Here is a 20,325-nt window from a genome sequence, read left to right as displayed (position 1 = left end):
AAGGAACTTGATTTCAAAGACAAAACTAACCGAGGGATAAAGTCAAGGCTGTGATCTTTAGGCATTCTGAAGTATTAAGAAGCACAACATTTATTGTACCTTTAAATTCACAGCTTCGGTTGGTACCACTACCTTACTGTATATAGTTTTTGCATATCCGTCCAAGGATTCCTTCGAGGAAATTCGGCATTCAAGCTTTCATTTTATTTATGCCAAGTTTCCTCTTTAACCCTTTGTATACCTTGTTGTAATGTTAAGATATTATGTGAGTGGATGCCTGTGCACACACACACTCTCTCTCTCTCTCTCTCTCTCTCTCTCTCTCTCTCTCTCTCTCTCTCTCTCTCAAGTATACAAAGCGTACGGTAAAGGCGTAGAACCTCTTAAGTTAAAATTCCAATTGCGGTTTGGTTTACTTAACAAAAATGCGTTTTAAGCACTGATGGCAATGCAGTGTATACACTGCACATGCGGCGAAGATTTCCCGTATGTGAGGAGGAGCCGTTGTACCTCCCCACCCAATCTTGTATTATGCGAGACCAGTTTTTGCACTGCCGATGACCAAACCCGAGTTGCCCTTGGGTCTGCTTGATTAGATGCACAGGTAGGTGGTGTGTCTGTTGTCAAGAGACGAGCGTTGTCCTCTCTGTCGAACTGTTCATGGTGGATGCAAGAGCAAGAATATTATAATTGAACTTTAGTGATGTTTAAAGGATTTTTAATACCCATTCGTTAAGTTTTGAATCTGCTGGTTGTATTTCATGTTCCTTCGCATTTTGTAACTAGAAAACAAGTTGCAGCTGATGAATCAACTATTTGACTCTCTTAGGTAACAGCAAACTATGCCCCTCTCGAGGAATAGCAAACTGTTTGCACCCTCTCAGGTAACAGCAACTGTTTGCACCCTCTTAGGGAATAGCAAACTGTTTGCACCCTCTCAGGTAACAGCAAATGTTTGCACCCTCTTAGGGAATAGCAGACTGTTTGCACCTCTTTTATAACAGCAGACTGTATGCCCCTCTCAGATAACAGCAAGCTGTTTGCAACCTCTTCGGTAAAAGCAAGCTGTTTGCAACCTCTTAGGTAACAGCAAACTGTTGAGTAATCTATTGGCCACTCGTAGATAACAGCAGACTATTTGCCTCTCTTGGTAACAGCAAACTGGTGAATAAACTATTTGCATCTCTTAGGTAACAGCAAGCTGTTTGCCCGTCTCAGGTAGCGGCAAACTGTTGAATAAACTATTTGCCCGTGAGGTAACAGCAAACTGTTTGGCCCCCCTCACAGCAAACTGTTTGGTCCTCTCATACAGACTGTTTGGCCCTATCATAGCAAACTGTTTGGCCCTCTCAGATCAGCAGACTGTTTGCATCCTCTTAGGTAACAGCAAAATATTGAATGGACTATGTGCCTCTCTTAGGCAACAGCAAACCCTCATTAGATATGAATCAGTATGACAGATTGGCTGCTCATTCTCATGCCTTGCCTTCACCTAGCGTATCTATGGCATATTCAAGGCCAGATAAAAAAAAAAATCAGGTCTCCTGCATCCATACCCCACCCCCGCCCCGCCTCCCACCTACACGACCTTCATCCCTCGCTCCCCGCCGCCTCCGAGTTCATTCTTGCATGCCATCTGCATACTCGCAGTTCCTGCCCATATTTGACGCTGACGTCGTTGCGCAGGGCGTTTGACGTCTGTTTCAACGATGACGACGTTACCGACGTTACCGAACTTGTTTTTGAAGGCTCGAGATCTTGGAAGAACACTTGTTCGTATGACGTCAAAATTTTTTTATGGCGCCGTCAATTTTCGTAAATTTGTTCCAGGTGTTTTTCAGAGTTTAAGTGTTTTCAGAGTGTCTTGATAACTAAATATCTTAAAATTAATCTATAGAATAAGTTATACTTATATTAATCTACAGAATGAGTTACATTTATATTAATCTCTATAGAATAAGTTATAGTTATATTAATCCACAGAGTAAGTTATAGTTACAGTAATCTGTATAGAATAAGTTTGGTTATTGCTGAATGTTTGAAGAATCATTAGTGATTTACTGTTGCAGTTCAGACAGTGTTTCTTGTTGTGATGGAATCTCTTAAAGCAATAATTTTACGAGGCTACTTGTCCCTGTTTCTGTAGCAAGCTCATCGGTACACTTGCGTCCTAGAGTTTACTTAATTGAGAACTGGATATTTCTAGTTTTTCTTCTTGGGTAATGTTTTTGAGTCTGATGTTTTGGCTGTTTGATATTATTAACAAAGATGTGGAGTGTTAACATTGTAAAGTATTTCTCTCTCTCTCTCTCTCTCTCTCTCTCTCTCTCTCTCTCTCTCTCTCTCTCTCTCTCTCTCTCTGTCTTTCATTGTTTTACCAAATCTTGATTTCACTGACAACAATAAGATGATGTTCTCTCTCTCTCTCTCTCTCTCTCTCTCTCTCTCTCTCTCTCTCTCTCTCTCTCTCTCATTGTTACCAAATTTTCTTCATTTCATTGACAATAATAAGAGAGTAATGTTGTTATGTCTCTCTCAATGTTTTTCTTTCTTTCTCACTTCTGCAGGGTGCTCCTACCCCGCCTCCAACGCCTCCTTCGGTGCCATCTGCCAAGGGCAAAGAACCTCGAACTCAGTCTCCCTCCTTCCACAGGCCTCGACACCCGGCTGCTAAACCGCGGTCGATCTCCATAGGGGACATAGAGGCCCAGTACTTGACTCCTGTAGAAGGTAGGCCTAATTAAGTTTACTTAAGAATCTCTCTTACGTATGTATGTATGTATGTATGTATGTATGTATGTATGTATGTATGTATTGATTGATGCTGTGGGGAAGAAGAAAACTTGTTACAAGATGAGGTAATGATGATTGAAGCATATATGCAAGAATTTAAAAGAAAAGGTCAGAATATAACAAGCTTAAATTGGGATATACAGTATGTACCTTGGAGACGTAGGGTATAGAGAGAGAGAGAGAGAGAGAGAGAGAGAGAGAGAGAGAGAGAGAGAGAGAGAGAGAGAGAGAGAGAGAGAGAGAATCCTCTCTTTTTCTCTTTTTAGGAACAAATACTTAGCGTATGAACGAAGGAAAGAATGATGGGAGCTCATGAGAGAGAGAGAGAGAGAGAGAGAGAGAGAGAGAGAGAGAGAGAGAGAGAGAGAGAGAGAATCCACTTACTTTTCCCTCACAGGATAAAGGGGTAATCCGGACAGTGAACTATTTATCAGATATTAATAAACAATTTTTCAATTCATCCTGCCATAAACACAGAGTATATCATATTTCCTTATTACTGAAGAACCAGTTAATTTGTAAGGCTACCATTACTCCATAACTACTTTATGTTAACTGAATATTCAATATCGCTATCCAGAGATACCTACGTGTGGATATGTACTGGTTACTTGCATGCTTTCAAAAATACACGATTTCAGCTTTGCTTGCTATGACTATAACTAAAACGTCACCCAAAACTGCTTTTAGTTATAGTAAAAGTATTTTTGAGTCACGTTGCAACGTGTTGCAAGACACTGATGGACTCTTGCCATTTTCGGTGGAATTGTTTGTCAAGGTACCAATCCAGCATTACACCGCCAAAGCACTTTTTTGTCACCTGAAACATATCACGTGTAAAGTGACAAGCCAAACGGTTACCCTTCTCTCTCTCTCTCTCTCTCTCTCTCTCTCTCTCTCTCTCTCTCTCTCTATAAACGTGCATGACTTCTGTACATAGTACTTATATTAAGCCTCTCTCTCTCTCTCTCTCTCTCTCTCTCTCTCTCTCTCTCTCTCTCACGTTTCTCTCTCTCTAGCAGAGAGAGAGAGAGAGAGAGAGAGAGAGAGAGAGAGAGATAATATAACTAGTTTTATTTGCGCTACTTGAGCACGCTTAAAGAAAGAGAGAGAGAGAGAGAGAGAGAGAGAGAGAGAGAGAGAGAGAGAGAGAGAGAGAGAGAGCTATGTAAAAAATTAGTTATATTAAGCCTCATCTCTGTCTTATAAACGTGCAGAACAGGTGTAAAAAAAAATAGTTATATTAAGCCTCTGTCAGTCGTGAGTGCGAAACAGCACATGCGCCAAGTTCCACTCGGACTGAAATATCTCTGTGACGACACTCGAAACAACCTTGTGATTCGGGAGCTGTCTATGGTAGAAGAAGAAGAAGAAAATAAAAACAATGGCCCCTGCATGAAATTTCTCTCGGCTGGAGTGGCTGAAGTCACCCTGTTAGTTCTCTTTCAGACCTTTGTGTGTGGTGTGTGTGTGTTCAAATAATCAGTAAGGTTCGATTCTTTAAAGGTGTCTTAGGATAGCTTACGTGATCGTCTTGGTATGGAGCAGTGATCGTAGTGGGCGTAGTATTTCTGACGGGACTGTAGTGGTTTCTTTTTCTTTATCCTTGAAACATGACAGAGGATCAGAGCTTCAATCGCATCAAGGGTTTTTGTTATCTTTGTTCTTGTTGTACTTGCTAACTTATCTTAGAATATTTGAGTTTTAAGGTGTCTTAAAAAGCTGAATAATTGTCTTCCTTCACTTGCTACCACTTCATAATTACTTAAATGTTATCGTCATACAAGTATTATGTTCATTTGTGTTGTTGACACTTTCTAAATAAGATAAATTTGCCACATATTTAGATATTTTCTCGTGAACGTAAGCGGCTGCAGGTAGACTCTGCTAAACGGTCAGCCAGTGGAATACATTATACTCATGTGGTTGGGTATAAAGTAAAGTCTTATAATGATCATTGCTAACACCAGGTACGGCCTATAAGAATAGAACAGTTGTAATTTAACATTAGACCATTTTCGAAACTTGCTAACACAGTTATTTAAAATAAGTTCAGTAGATACTGTATGAATTTAACTTTAGTTGTCTGTAGAAGAAAACTATTGAGATGGCCATTTGTCTGTCCGTCCGCACTTTTTCTGTCCGCCCTCAGATCTCAAAAACTACTGAGGCTAGAGGGCTGCAAGCTGGTATGTTGATCATCCACCCTGCAATCATCAAACATACCAAATTGCAGTCATTCGCCTCAGTATTTTTATTTCACTCAGGATTAAAGTTAGCCATGATCGTGTCTGGCAACGCTACAGGGCCGCGGCTCATACAAAAAACTCTGTTGGGCCGAAGAAACTTTGGTGCATTTTTTTTTTTTTTTTTTTACTTTCAATACTTGATGAGTCAGTGTTTTTGACATTTCTCATCGTTCTTCCACCGCGTCAATCTAAAACAAACAGGCGCGCAACACGTACTGATCACGTAGCATACAAGTTGTCTTTCCTCCAAGGGCGTCCTTCAGATTTCTCATATCGTTCTGATGTCCCTTGAGAAAGAGATGATTTATCAGTCTGGAGGCGAAATGGGTGTCAGGGTTTCATTTACGAAGTAATCTCCCTGGAAAGCTGAGAAGCAAAACTCTCTCTCTCTCTCTCTCTCTCTCTCTCTCTCAGGATGCCATAGCATGAGAATAAGAATCAACTTATCTTAGATAAAAAAATTTGTTAGCTTTTTAGGCAGTTTATCTCTCTCTCTCTCTCTCTCTCTCTCTCTCTCTCTCTCTCTCTCTCTCTCTCTCTCTCTCTCTCTCTCTCAGGATGCCACTGTTTGTTGAGAAAAGGAATAGCAGCTTATCTTAGATATACAAAAAATTGTTAGCTTTTGGGCAGTTTATTTCTCTCTCTCTCTCTCTCTCTCAGGATGCCACTGTTTGCTGAGAAAAGAATAGCAACTCATCTTAGATATACAAAAATTGTTAGCTTTTTGGACAGTTTATTTCTCTCTCTCTCTCTCTCTCTCTCTCTCTCTCTCTCTCTCTCTCTCTCAGGATGCCATTTTGGGCAGTTTCTCTCTCTCTCTCTCTCTCTCTCTCTCTCTCTCTCTCTCAGGATGCCACTGTTTGTTGAGAATAACAATAGCAGCTTATCTTAGATATACTAAAAAATTGTTAGCTCTTTAGGCATTTGTTCTCTCTCTCTCTCTCTCTCTCTCTCTCTCTCTCTCTCTCTCTCTCTCTCTCTCTCTCTCTCTCTCTCGCTGAAGCTGTTTTCCTCTTTGTTATTTTGTAATTATACAGTACTCATTCCCGATAAATTAATGCTAATCAGTGTATCGCATGCTTAACGTTAAGTACTGATAATTTCCCATTAAAATTCTAAAGTGTCAAACATGAAACCTTCACTGATTAACTCGTACGCTGCCCAATTGTCATATAACATCAAGAAAGAGTCTGACTCCCTACTGTGATGATGCAATTTACCAAACCACTGACACTACTTGGGCCCAGTGCCCAGAGAAACGTAGGGCGGACCGGTATGACTTGAGTAATTGTGCCCGAAGAAGAGGCTCTCATTTGTTCTTGGCATCTTTAAAGGGAGGAAAACTTTTAGCTCTACGTGTCCGAGGAAATGATCAGCGGGTTAGAGAGAGAGAGAGAGAGAGAGAGAGAGAGAGAGAGAGAGAGAGGAGCTGTCACTAGACATTTAAAATAGAAGTGAGGTGTACGTGGCTTTGCTAAAGTAGAATGTTTATAGACGCCGGGTTAATTGCTCAGGGAGTGAAATCGTATGCTGCCATTGTGTGTGTTGGGCTTTGGCGCAGAGAGAGAGAGAGAGAGAGAGAAAGAGACAACAAAAATATGTTATAAAACGATATTTTTCCATTTTATCAACGAAAAATAACTTTATAAACGATATTTTTCCATTTTATCAACGATAATTTTCCCTTTATAAACGATAATTTTCCCTATTTATCAACGATCATTTTCCCATTATCAACGATAAACTTCCCATTATCAACGATAATTTTACCTTTATCAACGATAATTTTACCTTTATCAACGATAATTTCCCCCTTTTTTATCAACGATAATTTCCACTTTTATCAATGATAATTTTCCCATCATCAACGATAATTTTACCTTAATCAGCGAATCAGCAACAATTTTCCCTTTATCAACGATAATTTTCACTTTTACGAACGATAATTTTCCCTGTTATGAACGATATTCGAATTGCAAGACCCAAGCTAATGAGATCCTTTAAATTCGTCGTGGACATAAATATATATTTTAAAAAGTTTTATCTATTATTATATGTTTAAGTGAATCACCTTAGGTGTTCTTTTTATAAACAAATACATTACATTCATCACGCATGTACATCCAATGTAATTTCATTTAAATACCACAACATTCTTCTCTGTGGTGTGGTAGTTGGGTATGCAGCAAGTCAAGAGACTGAAAATATATAGATTTTTATGCAATTTACGACATGTGTAATATACAAAGCTAATTATCTTTCTACACAGATACCTTTGTATGTAAAGATGAAACTTATTTACAAAGTATTCACTATAGAGCGTTTGTCTTTGTTTGTTTTGTAGTTTAATCCCCCGATGAGCCGCACGCGGACAGAGACGGTGCTGAAAGTCATTTTCGAAAAAAGTACGTATGGACGAGATTCTGTTGTCAGAATTCATTTGTTTGTCAACGTACGAGAGCAGTGTTTAGACATTTTGGCACTCATCTTTGTGGAATTTAGTGGTGTTTGTGGGATTCAGGGGCATCTGTAGACCTTTTTATTTTCTTTCTATTAACTCAAGAATTGAGAGACGTCGTGTTTCTCTATGTTGGCAAGAGAATAAGATCACATTCAGAGAATTCTGTTGGTTTTCAGCTTTTATAGAATACAGATCTGTCAAGAATACAGATCAAAATAACTGTATAATGTATAGATATCGTTAGCAATTTCTGTACTTTTAAATCATTGTATTTAGAGCAACAAAGTAATTTCATTGTCCAATGTCAAAGCCTTTCATTGGTAGATCCCTTTGACAAAGAAGCTTCCCAGTAGAACACGAAGAAATTTGATTTGCCGGTCTCTTTGCAATATTTATTAATTACTAGTACTTACTAAATCGGAAAATTGATTAAATACGTGAATATAAGTCGTATGAAGGCTAATGATTTATGTATTCGCCAAAGGGGGTTTGCGACCGCTTCCGCAGATCAAGGGATAAAACCATGTCTAATGTAAATCGTAAATTCAGTTTTAACACTCAAGGATACAAAAATGATTTCAGCCTATTAGCCAAGACGGTTACGGTGGTCTCATTTAAGGTTGAAAGCGTCCAAACATAATTTTTGTAAAGTGAATGACGCCAGATAATTGCAGAATTGTTTCTGACGCGTTTTAATTATCATTGTTCGTTGTACCGCCTATCTAAAAGTTACGTAACATTAATTTATAATATCAAGCTTAAGTAGCATCATCTTCACTCGCTTCGCAGTGGTTATCAACCTTTTTTGGCCCATATCATTTCCCCCTCCCCCTTTTCCAAAATTGTCATTTCCCCCTCCCCCTTTTCCAAAATTGTCTGCCTCAGTAGGTGCTTTCCAAATAATATGCATATATAATACTAAAAATCCTTGGTCACAATTCCCCCCTTCCCCGGAACTCTGAAATTCCCCCCCTGGTTGAGAACCACTGTTCTATTAGTTACGGTATATTGAATTTCTCCTCTTTTTCCTTCATTCTGTACAGATTTTAAGGCAAATTCTACTTTTTCTTTCCATATCTCTTGTTTCATATACGTATAGGGTCACCCATCATTCATCTTTGGTGAAAATAACCGCGATTAAATCGAGGTAACTTGGTCAAACCCCATGAAGCCGAAATGGAGTTACATAAGAAGACTGATACAAAATATTCACTCCCTCAGTCATCCCCTCTTTGGGATTGAGATCGAAGAAGTAGTATACGTTGATTGAAGAAGAGTAACTGATTGAGTACTTTGCCTCCAAAGTTGATTCAAGGAGGGAGATTTGTGACCAGGGAAGAATCTCGAGAAAAATACATTTGGACCCTTTGTTATTCATTGGTTTTGTGGAGGGGAGATTGATGGCGTCAATTGGCGTCGCATTTTCTAAGGTCATCGACGAACTGGAGAGGGAGGAAGGCAGTGACATTTGCGTTGTTTTTCTTTGGAGTCACCCATTGCTAGGTTGATATTAACGAGTTATGAGTAAAATTATCTTGTCCGTTTAGTTTCGGTAACTTCTTTCAAAATGGGGAATTATAAGGGGTAATTGGGTTTTAATGACATCACAGGCAGTTCAGATATGGAAACGCTTATTGCATACAAACAATAAGCAGCTAAAAACACCTAATTTGGATATATTAAAAATAGTTTGCCACAGAGAGAGACTCGATTTGATTTAGACTTGTGTTACATGATGGAATTGAAATTGGATTGTAAAAGTTAAGCCACAGCCAAGCGCTGGGACCGATGAGGTCGTTCAGCGCCGAAGATAATGTTAAAAAATGATCGTTAGGGGAGGGTGGAAAGTAAGATGGAAGAAGGATAATACGAACGAAGGTAGAGTAAAAGGAATGAAAGGGGTTGCAGCTAGGGGCCGAAGGCCGCTGCAAAGAAACTTATGTAATGCCTGCATTGCACCGACTGAGGTACCCTGACGGCACTACCCGCTTCCCTAAGGGGTGTTACATGATGAGAAATTTTGCTTACTTTCTCTTGAGACAAAAGAATTTTAACTTCATCTACAAATTGTAACCCTTTCATCAAATGTCATCTTCCAAGACCATTTGTCAAAACTAATTGCCTTTTTGTTTTCGTTTCCCTCTCCCTTTTTCTGTAAATGATGTTTGCGATGAAAAGAAATATAAGAATAATGGAAGGGAAATGTGAAAATAACTACATGATTGTAATGGAGTACTGACTGAAGAGAATGCCATTTTCTTAATTAACTGATTTTTTTATTACGCAGTTAAATTTGTGTGGTGTTGTCTGGTTTCATCTTTTGAAATTTTGTATTTAGTTATGATTGTATTAGTTACTGCACTTTTACCTTAAAGATTTGATATTTAGTGCTTTGCGAATTACTTGCCCAGTGTACACCTTCTTCTTCATCATCATCTTCTTCTTCGCCTCAGCCCAATCCCTAGTCAGGGTCGCTGTTTTAATATGCTTTTTCCAGGTGGTTCAATATTGGACTTCAGAATGCTTCCTCTCCCCTCTTATTCTTCCATTCGTAAAGTCATCATTTTGATTTTTAAAAAATTTATGATGGGATAAGTTGTTATTATTATTATTATTATTATTATTATTATTATTATTATTATTATTATTATTATTATTATTATTATTATTTGAGTAGCTTGTTACCAAATGAAAAAGTTTGTTCATTCAAATGCACAGAAAGAGAATCTTATATAATCTGGCTGGGTTGAGTTGGTTTTGGAGAGGGGGGAGGGGTTCACTAAAACCTGTTTAAAGGCAAGAGGTGGGATTCGAAGGATAAGCAAGAAGAATGTCAAGTCAAAAGGTCAGAAAAGGTCAGTGCGTAGCAGAAAGAAGCAAATGGCTCTTCAACTTCTCCCTGGTGTTGAAGCGTTTTCGTTTTTATCTTGAATTATTATTCATATTTTTTTCTAATAACTGCAATTACAGACTTACCTGCTGGTTGGTGGCACTTTCTTATATTGATGTATAAAATTGTCTAGAACATCCGTTGACCCAAAATGTTCCTGGAAATGTTGTTAGTTATTTTGTAACCAATAATATATACGCAAAATGTTTACGTAAATTATTTTGTAACCAATTATATTTACGTAAATGATTTTGTAGCCAATTATATTTACGTAAATGATTGTTACCAATTATATACGAAAATTATTTTTTAATTATATTTACGTAAATTATTTTATAACCAATTATAGTAACGTAAATTATTTTGTAAGCAATTATATTTACGTTAATTATTTTGTAACCAATTATGTTTAGGTAAATTGTTTTGAAACCAATTATATTTACGTGAATTATTATGTAACCAATTATATTTACGTAAATGATTTTGTAACAGTTATATTGACTTAAATCAGTTTTTAACAATTGTATTTACGTAAATTAGTTTGTAACCCATTATATTTACGTAAATAATGTCTTTAACCCATATTCACGTAAATTATTTTGTAACCAATAATATTTACGTCAATTATATTTACGTCAGTTATTTTGTAACCAATGATATTCTCGTAAATTATTTTGTAACCAATTATATTTACGTAAATTGTTTTGTAACCTGTTATATTTACGTAAATTATTTTGTAAGCAATTATATTTACGTATATTATTTTGTAACAATTGTATTTTCGTAAATTATTTTGCAACAATTACATTTACGTAAATTAGTTTTTAACAATTATATTTACGTAAATTAGTTTTTAACAATTGTTTTTACGTAAATGATTGTATAACCAATTATACTTATGTAAATTAGCTTTTAACAATTGTATTTACGTAAATGATTGTATAACCAATTATAGTTACGTAAATTATTGTGTAAGCAATTTGATTTACGTAAATTATTTTGTAATCAATTGTAGTTACGTAAATTAGTTCGTAAATAATAATATTTACGTAAAATGTTTATCCTTTTTTTCCCTCTCCTTTCAGACCACCACCATCGCAAAATGCCGGCAGAAGGAGGAGAAATCCTGGCTGCCACCGCCCCCGAAGAGGCAAAGCAGTCCGTCAAAAGCGACGATGCCCTCTATGACCCTTGGTGCGACCCCAAACATCCCAGGGTCATTAACTTCCAGGTAAATATGTTGTGCAGACTGTGGTGACCACGCACGCACATATATATACACATATAAACATACACACATACATACATTCATATGTATATACATATATATGTATGTGTGTGTGTGTTTGTATGTCATTGTATTGCATGTGTGTTAAGGTACTTGTAGTCACACATACTTGTAGCACACACATACATACATTCATATGTATATACATACGAGTATATATGTATGTGTATGTGTTTTTATGTCCTTGTATTGCATGTGTTTCAAGGTACTTATAGTCATGTCCAGATTATGGTGACCACACGCACGCACACACACACATATATATATATATATATATATATATATATATATATATATATATATATATATATATATATATATATATATATATATATATATATATATATACCCTATATGAGTGTTTGGATGTGTGAATATTTTTATAAAAAAACTGTTAACTTTTCGATTCTCTATGTGCATATGTGCAAAGGCACATACAGATATGTTATCTACCCATCTGGTGATGCCATGGAATAAACTGGTGACAGTGCCCAACCAAAACTTACAAAACATCTTGCAACACATTAAACACAAACATCAGACCAAGACCCAAAGAAGATAGGAGGTCATCCCACTTCTGAAACATTGAGTGGCAATTATTTGTTTCTTTGTTATCTAGCCGAGCTCTGTATTTCGATCTTGAAGTCAGTCGCGAACGATGAACAAAGTACTACTATGCCCAGTGCTTTTTGCCGTGTTCGGCTGTGATGCAAAATCTGCAAAGAACGGCGAGGTTATCTTGCATAACTTTCCGAAGAACGAGGAAACGAATAACAGTTGGGCGAATATTTGTAAAGAGGAAGGATAACTTCAGTGCAAATGAGGCGAGAATATGCGATCAACATTCTGCAGTAGATGCCTACTAAGGATGAATTACTAAACACACCGGCTGCAAAACGCAAGGTGGTGTTGAAAGCAGATACATTACCAATTCTGCATTTGCCTCTATTAGCCGTTAACGAAGTTTGCTTGTGTTTTCTTCATTTTCGTTTTGTAAGAGTCACGGAAGTTCATGAAGGAAATAACATAAGCTATTCAGATGATAAGAATGTTTGATTTGAATTACTCCTGCCCTAACAGCAAACACTATATGGGTGATTATCTAAGTGAAAGCGCGTAAAAATGTATTTTTCGTTTTGTCAGAAAAATCTGACTTCACGTCATCAGAGGCTGTGATGCGTAAAATTTGCCATTAGATCCTTTTGGTATTTAACTTATTGTTTAGGAACATCACATTCTTACAAGGAAAATTTGAGTAATTTCCCAATAAAATTCTCAAAATATACGTCTCTCTCTCTCTCTCTCTCTCTCTCTCTCTCTCTCTCTCTCTCTCTCTCTCTCTCTCTCTCTCTCTCTCTCTCATGCATTCATAGGCAAAAAAGAACATTCATCTGTTACATTTGTATGATGCAAAAAGAAAAAATAAAAGTATCATAGTGAACACACGTTTCAGATGTATTGGTTTTTAATTAAACAGATTTTGGGTTAACAATATCAATTTGAAAAATGAAATTGTTTCTTTCGGTAATTTACTTTATTCAGGAAAATTTATTGAAAATATTGGAAATATTGCTCAAAAACGAAAAGATAACAAAAATAAACTCGAATATGAATAATGTCATTGTGATAATCACACTTAAGTTGAACTTTTCTAAGAAGTTCGTCTTTTTGTTAGTGGAAAAATCATGGATAACAAACGGGAACAGTGAAAATAGCCTTCAGTTATTTAGAACCATTAAATTTTTATGTTTTCATTTGTGGAAAGGAGTAAATTCTGACCGACGCATGTGTTATTTTCATGGCGGTGCCCAGTGAGTGGGCTCTTGCGACGTCACACGCCTCTGCCTACCTGCGCACTTGCCAAAAATGGGATGACCTCTCTTCTTCAGGTCTTGCACCAGACGTTAGACCACAACGTCGCAACCTGCTAAACGCCATGATGTAATAAGGCAGCCAAATTTCTCACGGTTGTAAAAACAAGCCGAGTGGCTATGCTTCCCTGATTAGTGTTTACCCACTTTTTTTTAGGTCTTGCATCAGACGGTAGACCCCAGCGTCGCAACCTGCAAAACGCCATGACGTAATAAGGCCGCCAAATTTCTCATGAATGTAAAAACAGGCCGAGCTACTTTGCTTCCCTGATTTATTTAGTGTTTACCAACTCTTTCTAACTCTTTCCTAGATCTTGCATCAGACATTAGACCCCAGCGTCGCAACCTGCAAAACGCCGTGACGTAACATGACTCCCAAATTTCTCACGAATGCAAAAACAAGCCGAGTTACCCAGCTTCCCATATTTCATTACAGTGTTTACCAACTTTCTTTCTTTCTTCTTCTCCCAGGACGTGAGCGCAGCCGCCTTTAAGATAAAGAGCGGTATCATGAACACCCCGTGTACTCTTTCCCACATGTCAACCTTCACAGATATGGAGATCTACTTCAAGAAGGAGTTTAATCAGTACACAGGCAGTTTCAAGGTCAGTTTGGGTATACTACTGCAGCGGTCTGGTTTCTTCATGGGAACATAGATAAAGGTTCCACTTTCTCTCTCTCTCTCTCTCTCGTTGACAATTTATCATTCATCAGAATTCGGGATGAATTATTTTATTTTTTAAGTGATATTTATTTTTTATTAAGGAAACAAGAAAATCTCTCTCTCTCTCTCTCTCTCTCTCTCTCTCTCTCTCTCTCTCTCTCTCTCTCTCTCTCTCTCTCTGACAATTTATCATTCATCAGAATTCAGGATGAATGATTTTTTGTAAGTGACTTTTTTTTTACGGAAACAAGAAAATTTCTCTCTCTCTCTCTCTCTTCTCAAGAGGAGATGAATTAAAGGTAGATTATGTAATCATTAATGGCAGTAAAGTTCGTTTTTTGTTTACTGTCTGCGGAAATTATTTCCTGTTTATGATAAAATGTAAACATTTGTTCGAGTGTTTAATGAAGTTTACGATTGTGTTAAGTTCAGAGCCAAATATTTATTTCAGCGCCATTTTTTATTTCGTATTTTTTAAATTAAATATTTGTTTTCCTTTCGAAGACAAAAATAGGAGTAAAATCTTTGAAAAATAATTATTAATTATCTTGTGTATCTGTATGGCTTGACATATGAACTGCATCTGTTTACTTAAGTATAGGAAATGCTCAGCCGAAGATAATCCAAGAAATAGAAAAAATAAAATTATTTTTATACTCTAACATGTCCCAGAAGATAATTATAAATAATTTTCAAATGAAAAACGCTGGCAATGCATAGACTGTTTATAAATATTTCACACTAAGTTAAAGAGAGAAAACCCCCGCATATGATTCTGCAATATTATTATTATTATTATTATTATTATTATTATTATTATTATTATTATTATTATTATTATTATTATTATTATTATTATGTAGTTGAACCTGTTCATGACCCAAATAAAGAATCATGATAATAGTAATAGTAATGATAATAGCAGTTACAACGACTACCGAATAGAAAGACATCCACCGTTTTCCCCCTTTTCTTCAGGAGCGAGGCGCCCGGTACACCCTACTGATGCTGACGGAGGAACAGAGGAAGAAGGGCGTCATAGCAGCCTCAGCCGGGAATCACGCCCTTGCTCTCTCTTACCACGGCCAGGACCTCGGTATTCCCGTCACTGTGGTAAGTATACATACACATACATACATACATACATATATGCCCCTGATCCCCTGGTCGTGAATGCCTGAAAAAATAATGCATTTAGACGTGTTCATATTTATTGATACAGGTTATTAGCTTTGCCTCATTATCTTGAAATATATTATTTATGATAATTTAATCTATTAATACATTGTCCTACAGGTGATGCCTCTCGTGGCCCCCATCATGAAAGTGCAGGCCTGTAGGCAGTACGGTGCCAACATCATCGTCAGAGGGAAGGACATCGGGGAGTGTCGAGAAATCGCCCTCAGGATGTCGAAGGATCAGGGACTCCTTTACATTAACGGGTAGGAGAGTGTGTCCTTTGTCTCCCCAGCAACCATAACCCGCTTTTAAGAGACGTGTCTTTCCCTCCCACTTTTAAGAGAGGTGTCATTCCTGCCCACTTTTAAGAGACGTATCTTGTAAGAGATGAATCTTTGCCTCCCACTTTTAATAGGCGTGTTTTTCTTTGTTGCTTGTGAGAGACGTGTCTTTCCTTCCAGGTTTTAAAAGATGCGTCTTTCTTTCACACTTAAGAGATGTGCCTTTCATTCCCACTTTCAAAGACGTGTCTTTCCTCCCCCACTTAAGGATGTGTGTCATTCCTTTCCACTTTTAGAGACATGTCTTTCCTTGGTATTTTGAAGAGAAATGTCTTTCCTTCCCCTTTTAAAGAGACATGTCTTTCCTTCCCATATTAGAGACATGTCTTTCCTTCCCATTTTAAAGAGACACTTCTTTCCTCCCCATTTTAAAGACATGTCTTTCCTTCTCATTTTGAAGAGACATGTCTTTCCTTCCCCTTTTAAAGAGACATGTCTTTTTTTCCCCTTTTAAAGAGGCATGTCTTTCCTTCCCATTTTAAAGAAACACTTCTTTCCTCCCCATTTTAGAGGCATGTCTTTCCCTCTCATTTTAAAGAGATGTCTTTCTTTCCCATTTTAAAGAGACACTTCTCTCCTCCCCATTTTAGAGACAGGTCTTTCCTTCTCATTTTGAAGAGACATGTCTTTCCTTCCCCTTTTAAAAAGACACTTCTTTTCTCCCATTTTAGAGGCATGTCTTTCCTTCTCATTTTAAAGAGACATGTCTTTCCTTGCTGTTTTGAAGAGAAATGTCTTTCCTTCCCCTTTTAAAGAGCATGTCTTTCCTTCCCATTTTGATGAGACCTGTCTTTCCTTCTCATTTTGAAAGACATGTCTTTCCTTCTCATTTTGAAGAGACATGTCTTTCCTTCCCATTTTAAAGAGACACTTCTTTCCTCCCCATTTTAGAGGCATGTCTTTCCTTCTCATTTTAAAGAGACATGTCTTTCCTTGCTGTTTTGAAGAGAAATGTCTTTCCTTCCCCTTTTAAAGAGCATGTCTTTCCTTCCCATTTTGAAGAGACCTGTCTTTCCTTCTCATTTTGAAAGACATGTCTTTCCTTCCCATTTTGAAGAGACATGTCTTTCCTTCCCCTTTTAAAGAGACACTTCTTTCCTCCCCATTTTAGAGGCATGTCTTTCCTTCTCATTTTAAAGAGACATGTCTTTCCTTGCTGTTTTGAAGAGAAATGTCTTTCCTTCCCCTTTTAAAGAGCATGTCTTTCCTTCCCATTTTGATGAGACCTGTCTTTCCTTCTCATTTTGAAAGACATGTCTTTCCTTCTCATTTTGAAGAGACATGTCTTTCCTTCCCATTTTAAAGAGACCTGTCCTCCCTTTCCACTTTTAAGAGATATGTCTTTCCTTCTCATTCCTAGGAGACGTGTCTTTCCTTCCCACTTTCAAGAGATGTGTCTTCCCTTCCCAGTTTTAAGAGATGTGTATTTCTTTACCACTTTTAGTAAATATGTCTTTGCTACCCATTTTTAAGAAACATGCCTTCCCTACCAACTTTTAGGAGACATGTCTTTCCTTCCCACTTTTAAGAAAAGACCTATTCTTCCCTTTCTTTCTCAGTTTTAAAAGGCGTCTTTTCTTCCCACTTTTAAAAGATATTTCTTTCATTCCCACTTTAAAGAAACGTGTTATTCCTTTCATTATGGGCTAAGACGCACTTACTGCGCCGCCCACCCCCTAATCTCGCCTTCGAATTATCAGGCTTGATCGGTAAGGTCGCCACCATGTGGTCCTTGTCTGCCTTCCTACACGAAACCCCTTTGCGTCATTTATTAATCCAACTTTCTCTGCAATCAGCTTCTGTCTTGACATTATTCCATCTATGGAACCCGCGTTCCAGCCTTTCTTATCTTTGTACATGTCCCAAACTATTTTTACCTACACCCCTTTCGTATGGCTAATGCAGATAACATTTCTTGTCTCTTAATACTGGACACGTGTTGAATTCACATATATTAATAACCCCTTGACAGACACGTCAGTTATCTGTTGACGTAAATACGAACGTATATGCGTTTATAATTTACATTTGTTAAGGCATTTCAAACGAAGACATATTATATTGCTGTAATGGTTATCACTCTGGTGGCGACGTCTTATTTTGCGTAACATTTCTTCAGGGAGGACAATGAATTTCGATTGAAGTATTTCAACTCTTCAATTTGTGGTCTGTGGCTTATTTCACCCTATTTTCTACCTTCTAAGGGTCAATAAAAATACTTGGCTGGATATGTCAAGGTCAATAAAGTTGTTTGTCCCTCTGTGGACTGTTTTCTACTTTCGTCCCTAAGTATTATTGAATTATTATGATCTTGCGCAATATATAAAGGTTGAAGGGAGACACGTTGGAATCAGTCGTGGGTGGTTTGGATTTTACGCCATTTTTAGGGACATTTTTTTTTCTCTTTTTTAGATTTGTGTTAAGAAAAACTTATGCTGTATATCATGAGGAGGTTTGACATATTGTTAACTTTGGTGTTCGTGAAGCATTCTGAGATTTGAAAACGAATCCTAAATAATTTTAAACACTGCATGTGCGATGCGAAGTTAAAGCTTAGTTATATATCAAAATAGAGAAAAAGGTTCATTTGCTAGACAGCACTGCTATCAACTCGATAAAAGCCAATTTTCAATCAGGTAGGAAAGTCACCAGAGAGGAAAAATGACAATATGTCACTTCCACATTTATTCATGACACTTTTGCGGCGATTGCATCATCGTCGAATCCTGCTCCTACGCAAAGCAAATGCGTCCAATATCAAAATAGTTTGAAATAAAAAAAAGATAATGTTGAGTCACAGACTCTGGGAAGTGGAGCCATCTACCTGAAATAGTTTAGCGATTAAAAATAAAAAGGCACTTGACTCATTTAATGAAGACAGCTCTGATGATGCTATTACTCACACTAATTCGATGTCACTGAGGACAGGCAAGGGGTCCTGGTCCCTCTCTATATATAGAAGACGAAGGGGGCTTCATCTGGGACCTTATTTGGACATCGTAGCAACGCTAATTGGGGTCATGACAACGGGTATTGCCAGTGGCTTGATGGACCTTATGCCAGGAGGTTTGATGGATGATGACCCGAGTCGAAACGAGGTCACAGATAGATAGGAATAGACTGGTCCAATTTGTGTGTCCTTACTAGTGATTTGTCGCTGGGTATTGAGAAATAATGGTATTTAAAAATTATTTTATGTCGTTATTTATTCAGCGGTTGTTTGCAGTATTAGAAGCAGGCATTACTGAAAAGACGTACGTTATATCTTTAACTCTCTTGGACATTATCTTAAAAGCTGACATTATCTTTATTTATAAGGCTGATTGCTTTCGATTGCTGCCTTATATTAATTACAGATAATTATTTGAAGATGATTTTATCGTTAATTTCAATCCCTCTTCATACTTAGAAACACTGCTGCCTTTGCTAAAGAAATAATCCCAACTTATTAAATTGATGATACATTTTCATGTAATATAATCATAATTTAGCTTTTTGCATATGTAGTTTACTAACCTGGACCTATTTGAGATATAATTACCATACTTCTAAAATGGAGTCCCTGCACACTTAATGTAAGACACGCGTTACATTTTAACTCTTTATGAAGAATAATTCCTCATATATTCAGAAGTTATGTACACCAAATGCCTCTTTAATTAATGAATCTCTCTCTCTCTCTCTCTCTCTCTCTAGGTACGACCACCCCCACATCCTAGCGGGACAGGGAACGATGGGACTGGAAATAGTGGAACAAGTGAAGGACATCGACGCCGTCGTTATTCCTGTTGGAGGCGGTGGTCTCATTGCTGGTGTGGCCCTGGCTGTTAAGGCCCTCTACCCGCATGTGAAAGTTATTGTGAGTATCTCTCTCTCTCTTTTCACAAGTTTAAGTTGTTGTAACTCTCTCTCTCTCTCTCTTTTTCCATATGTGAAAGTTATTGTAAGTTTCTCCTCTCTCTCTCTCTCTCTCTCTCTTCACATGTGAAAATTGTTGTAAATTCTCTCTCTCTTTATCCATGTGTGAAAGTTATTGTAAGTCTCTCTCTCTCTCTCTCTCTCTCTCTCTCTCTCTCTCTCTCTCTCTCTCTCTCTCTCTCTCTCTCTCTCTCTCCTGTAAGGTTTAATTGTTTTAAGAGAAAGTATACTGTATATACTGAAGAGAAAGCCTTTGATGATATAGTCTTGAAATGGTTAACTCCACCAAAGAAATGTGTGAAGAGGTGGACTTTGGATGTTACACAACAGACCGAGAAGAGCACCAGGAACTTTCCCCAGTAGCTCAGTGAAGCCTAACCGAAATAATAGATGTAAAAGAGCCAGAGAAGAAACAAAGCAAGTTTTTTTATCTTATTATTTCACGTCTCGGCAGAATCTCTTCACTGTCCCCAATCCAACTTTTTTTTTTTTATTTCAGGGTGTGGAATCTGAAAGGTGCGCCAGCTTCAGCGAGGCCATGAAAGCCGGCCGACCCGTTTACGTGGCCGCTGAGACCACGCTGGCCGATGGTCTAGCAGTTCCTATGGTCGGAGTCAACGCTTTTGCAACTGCTTCTAAGTTAGTCGATAAGGTAAAGAGGATCAGAACA

General features: G+C 37.6%; 1 protein-coding gene across 8 annotated transcripts in view; it reads left to right on the top strand.

The window, feature by feature from the left end:
• Positions 1–20,325, top strand: part of LOC136829480 (uncharacterized) — a 67,262-nt gene that overhangs the window by 30,235 nt on the left and 16,702 nt on the right. For all 8 annotated transcript variants that reach the window (XR_010850400.1, XR_010850402.1, XR_010850398.1 and 5 more), the window contains 7 exons: positions 2,568–2,730; positions 11,479–11,624; positions 14,024–14,158; positions 15,196–15,330; positions 15,514–15,659; positions 19,434–19,596; positions 20,155–20,307. Coding sequence is in view for 3 of the 8 variants with exons in the window: in XM_067088221.1 (XP_066944322.1) it covers positions 2,568–2,730; positions 11,479–11,624; positions 14,024–14,158; positions 15,196–15,330; positions 15,514–15,659; positions 19,434–19,596; positions 20,155–20,307 (1,041 nt within the window). In the remaining 5 variants the exon portion in view is untranslated. The remainder of the gene's footprint in view (positions 1–2,567; positions 2,731–11,478; positions 11,625–14,023; positions 14,159–15,195; positions 15,331–15,513; positions 15,660–19,433; positions 19,597–20,154; positions 20,308–20,325) is intronic.

The sequence above is a fragment of the Macrobrachium rosenbergii genome, chromosome 44 (genome assembly GCF_040412425.1).
Source record: "Macrobrachium rosenbergii isolate ZJJX-2024 chromosome 44, ASM4041242v1, whole genome shotgun sequence".
In the NCBI taxonomy this organism is placed as follows: Eukaryota; Metazoa; Arthropoda; class Malacostraca; order Decapoda; family Palaemonidae; genus Macrobrachium; species Macrobrachium rosenbergii.
Note: the sequence above shows the minus strand (reverse complement) of the source record. Positions and strands in the feature narration are given on the sequence as shown.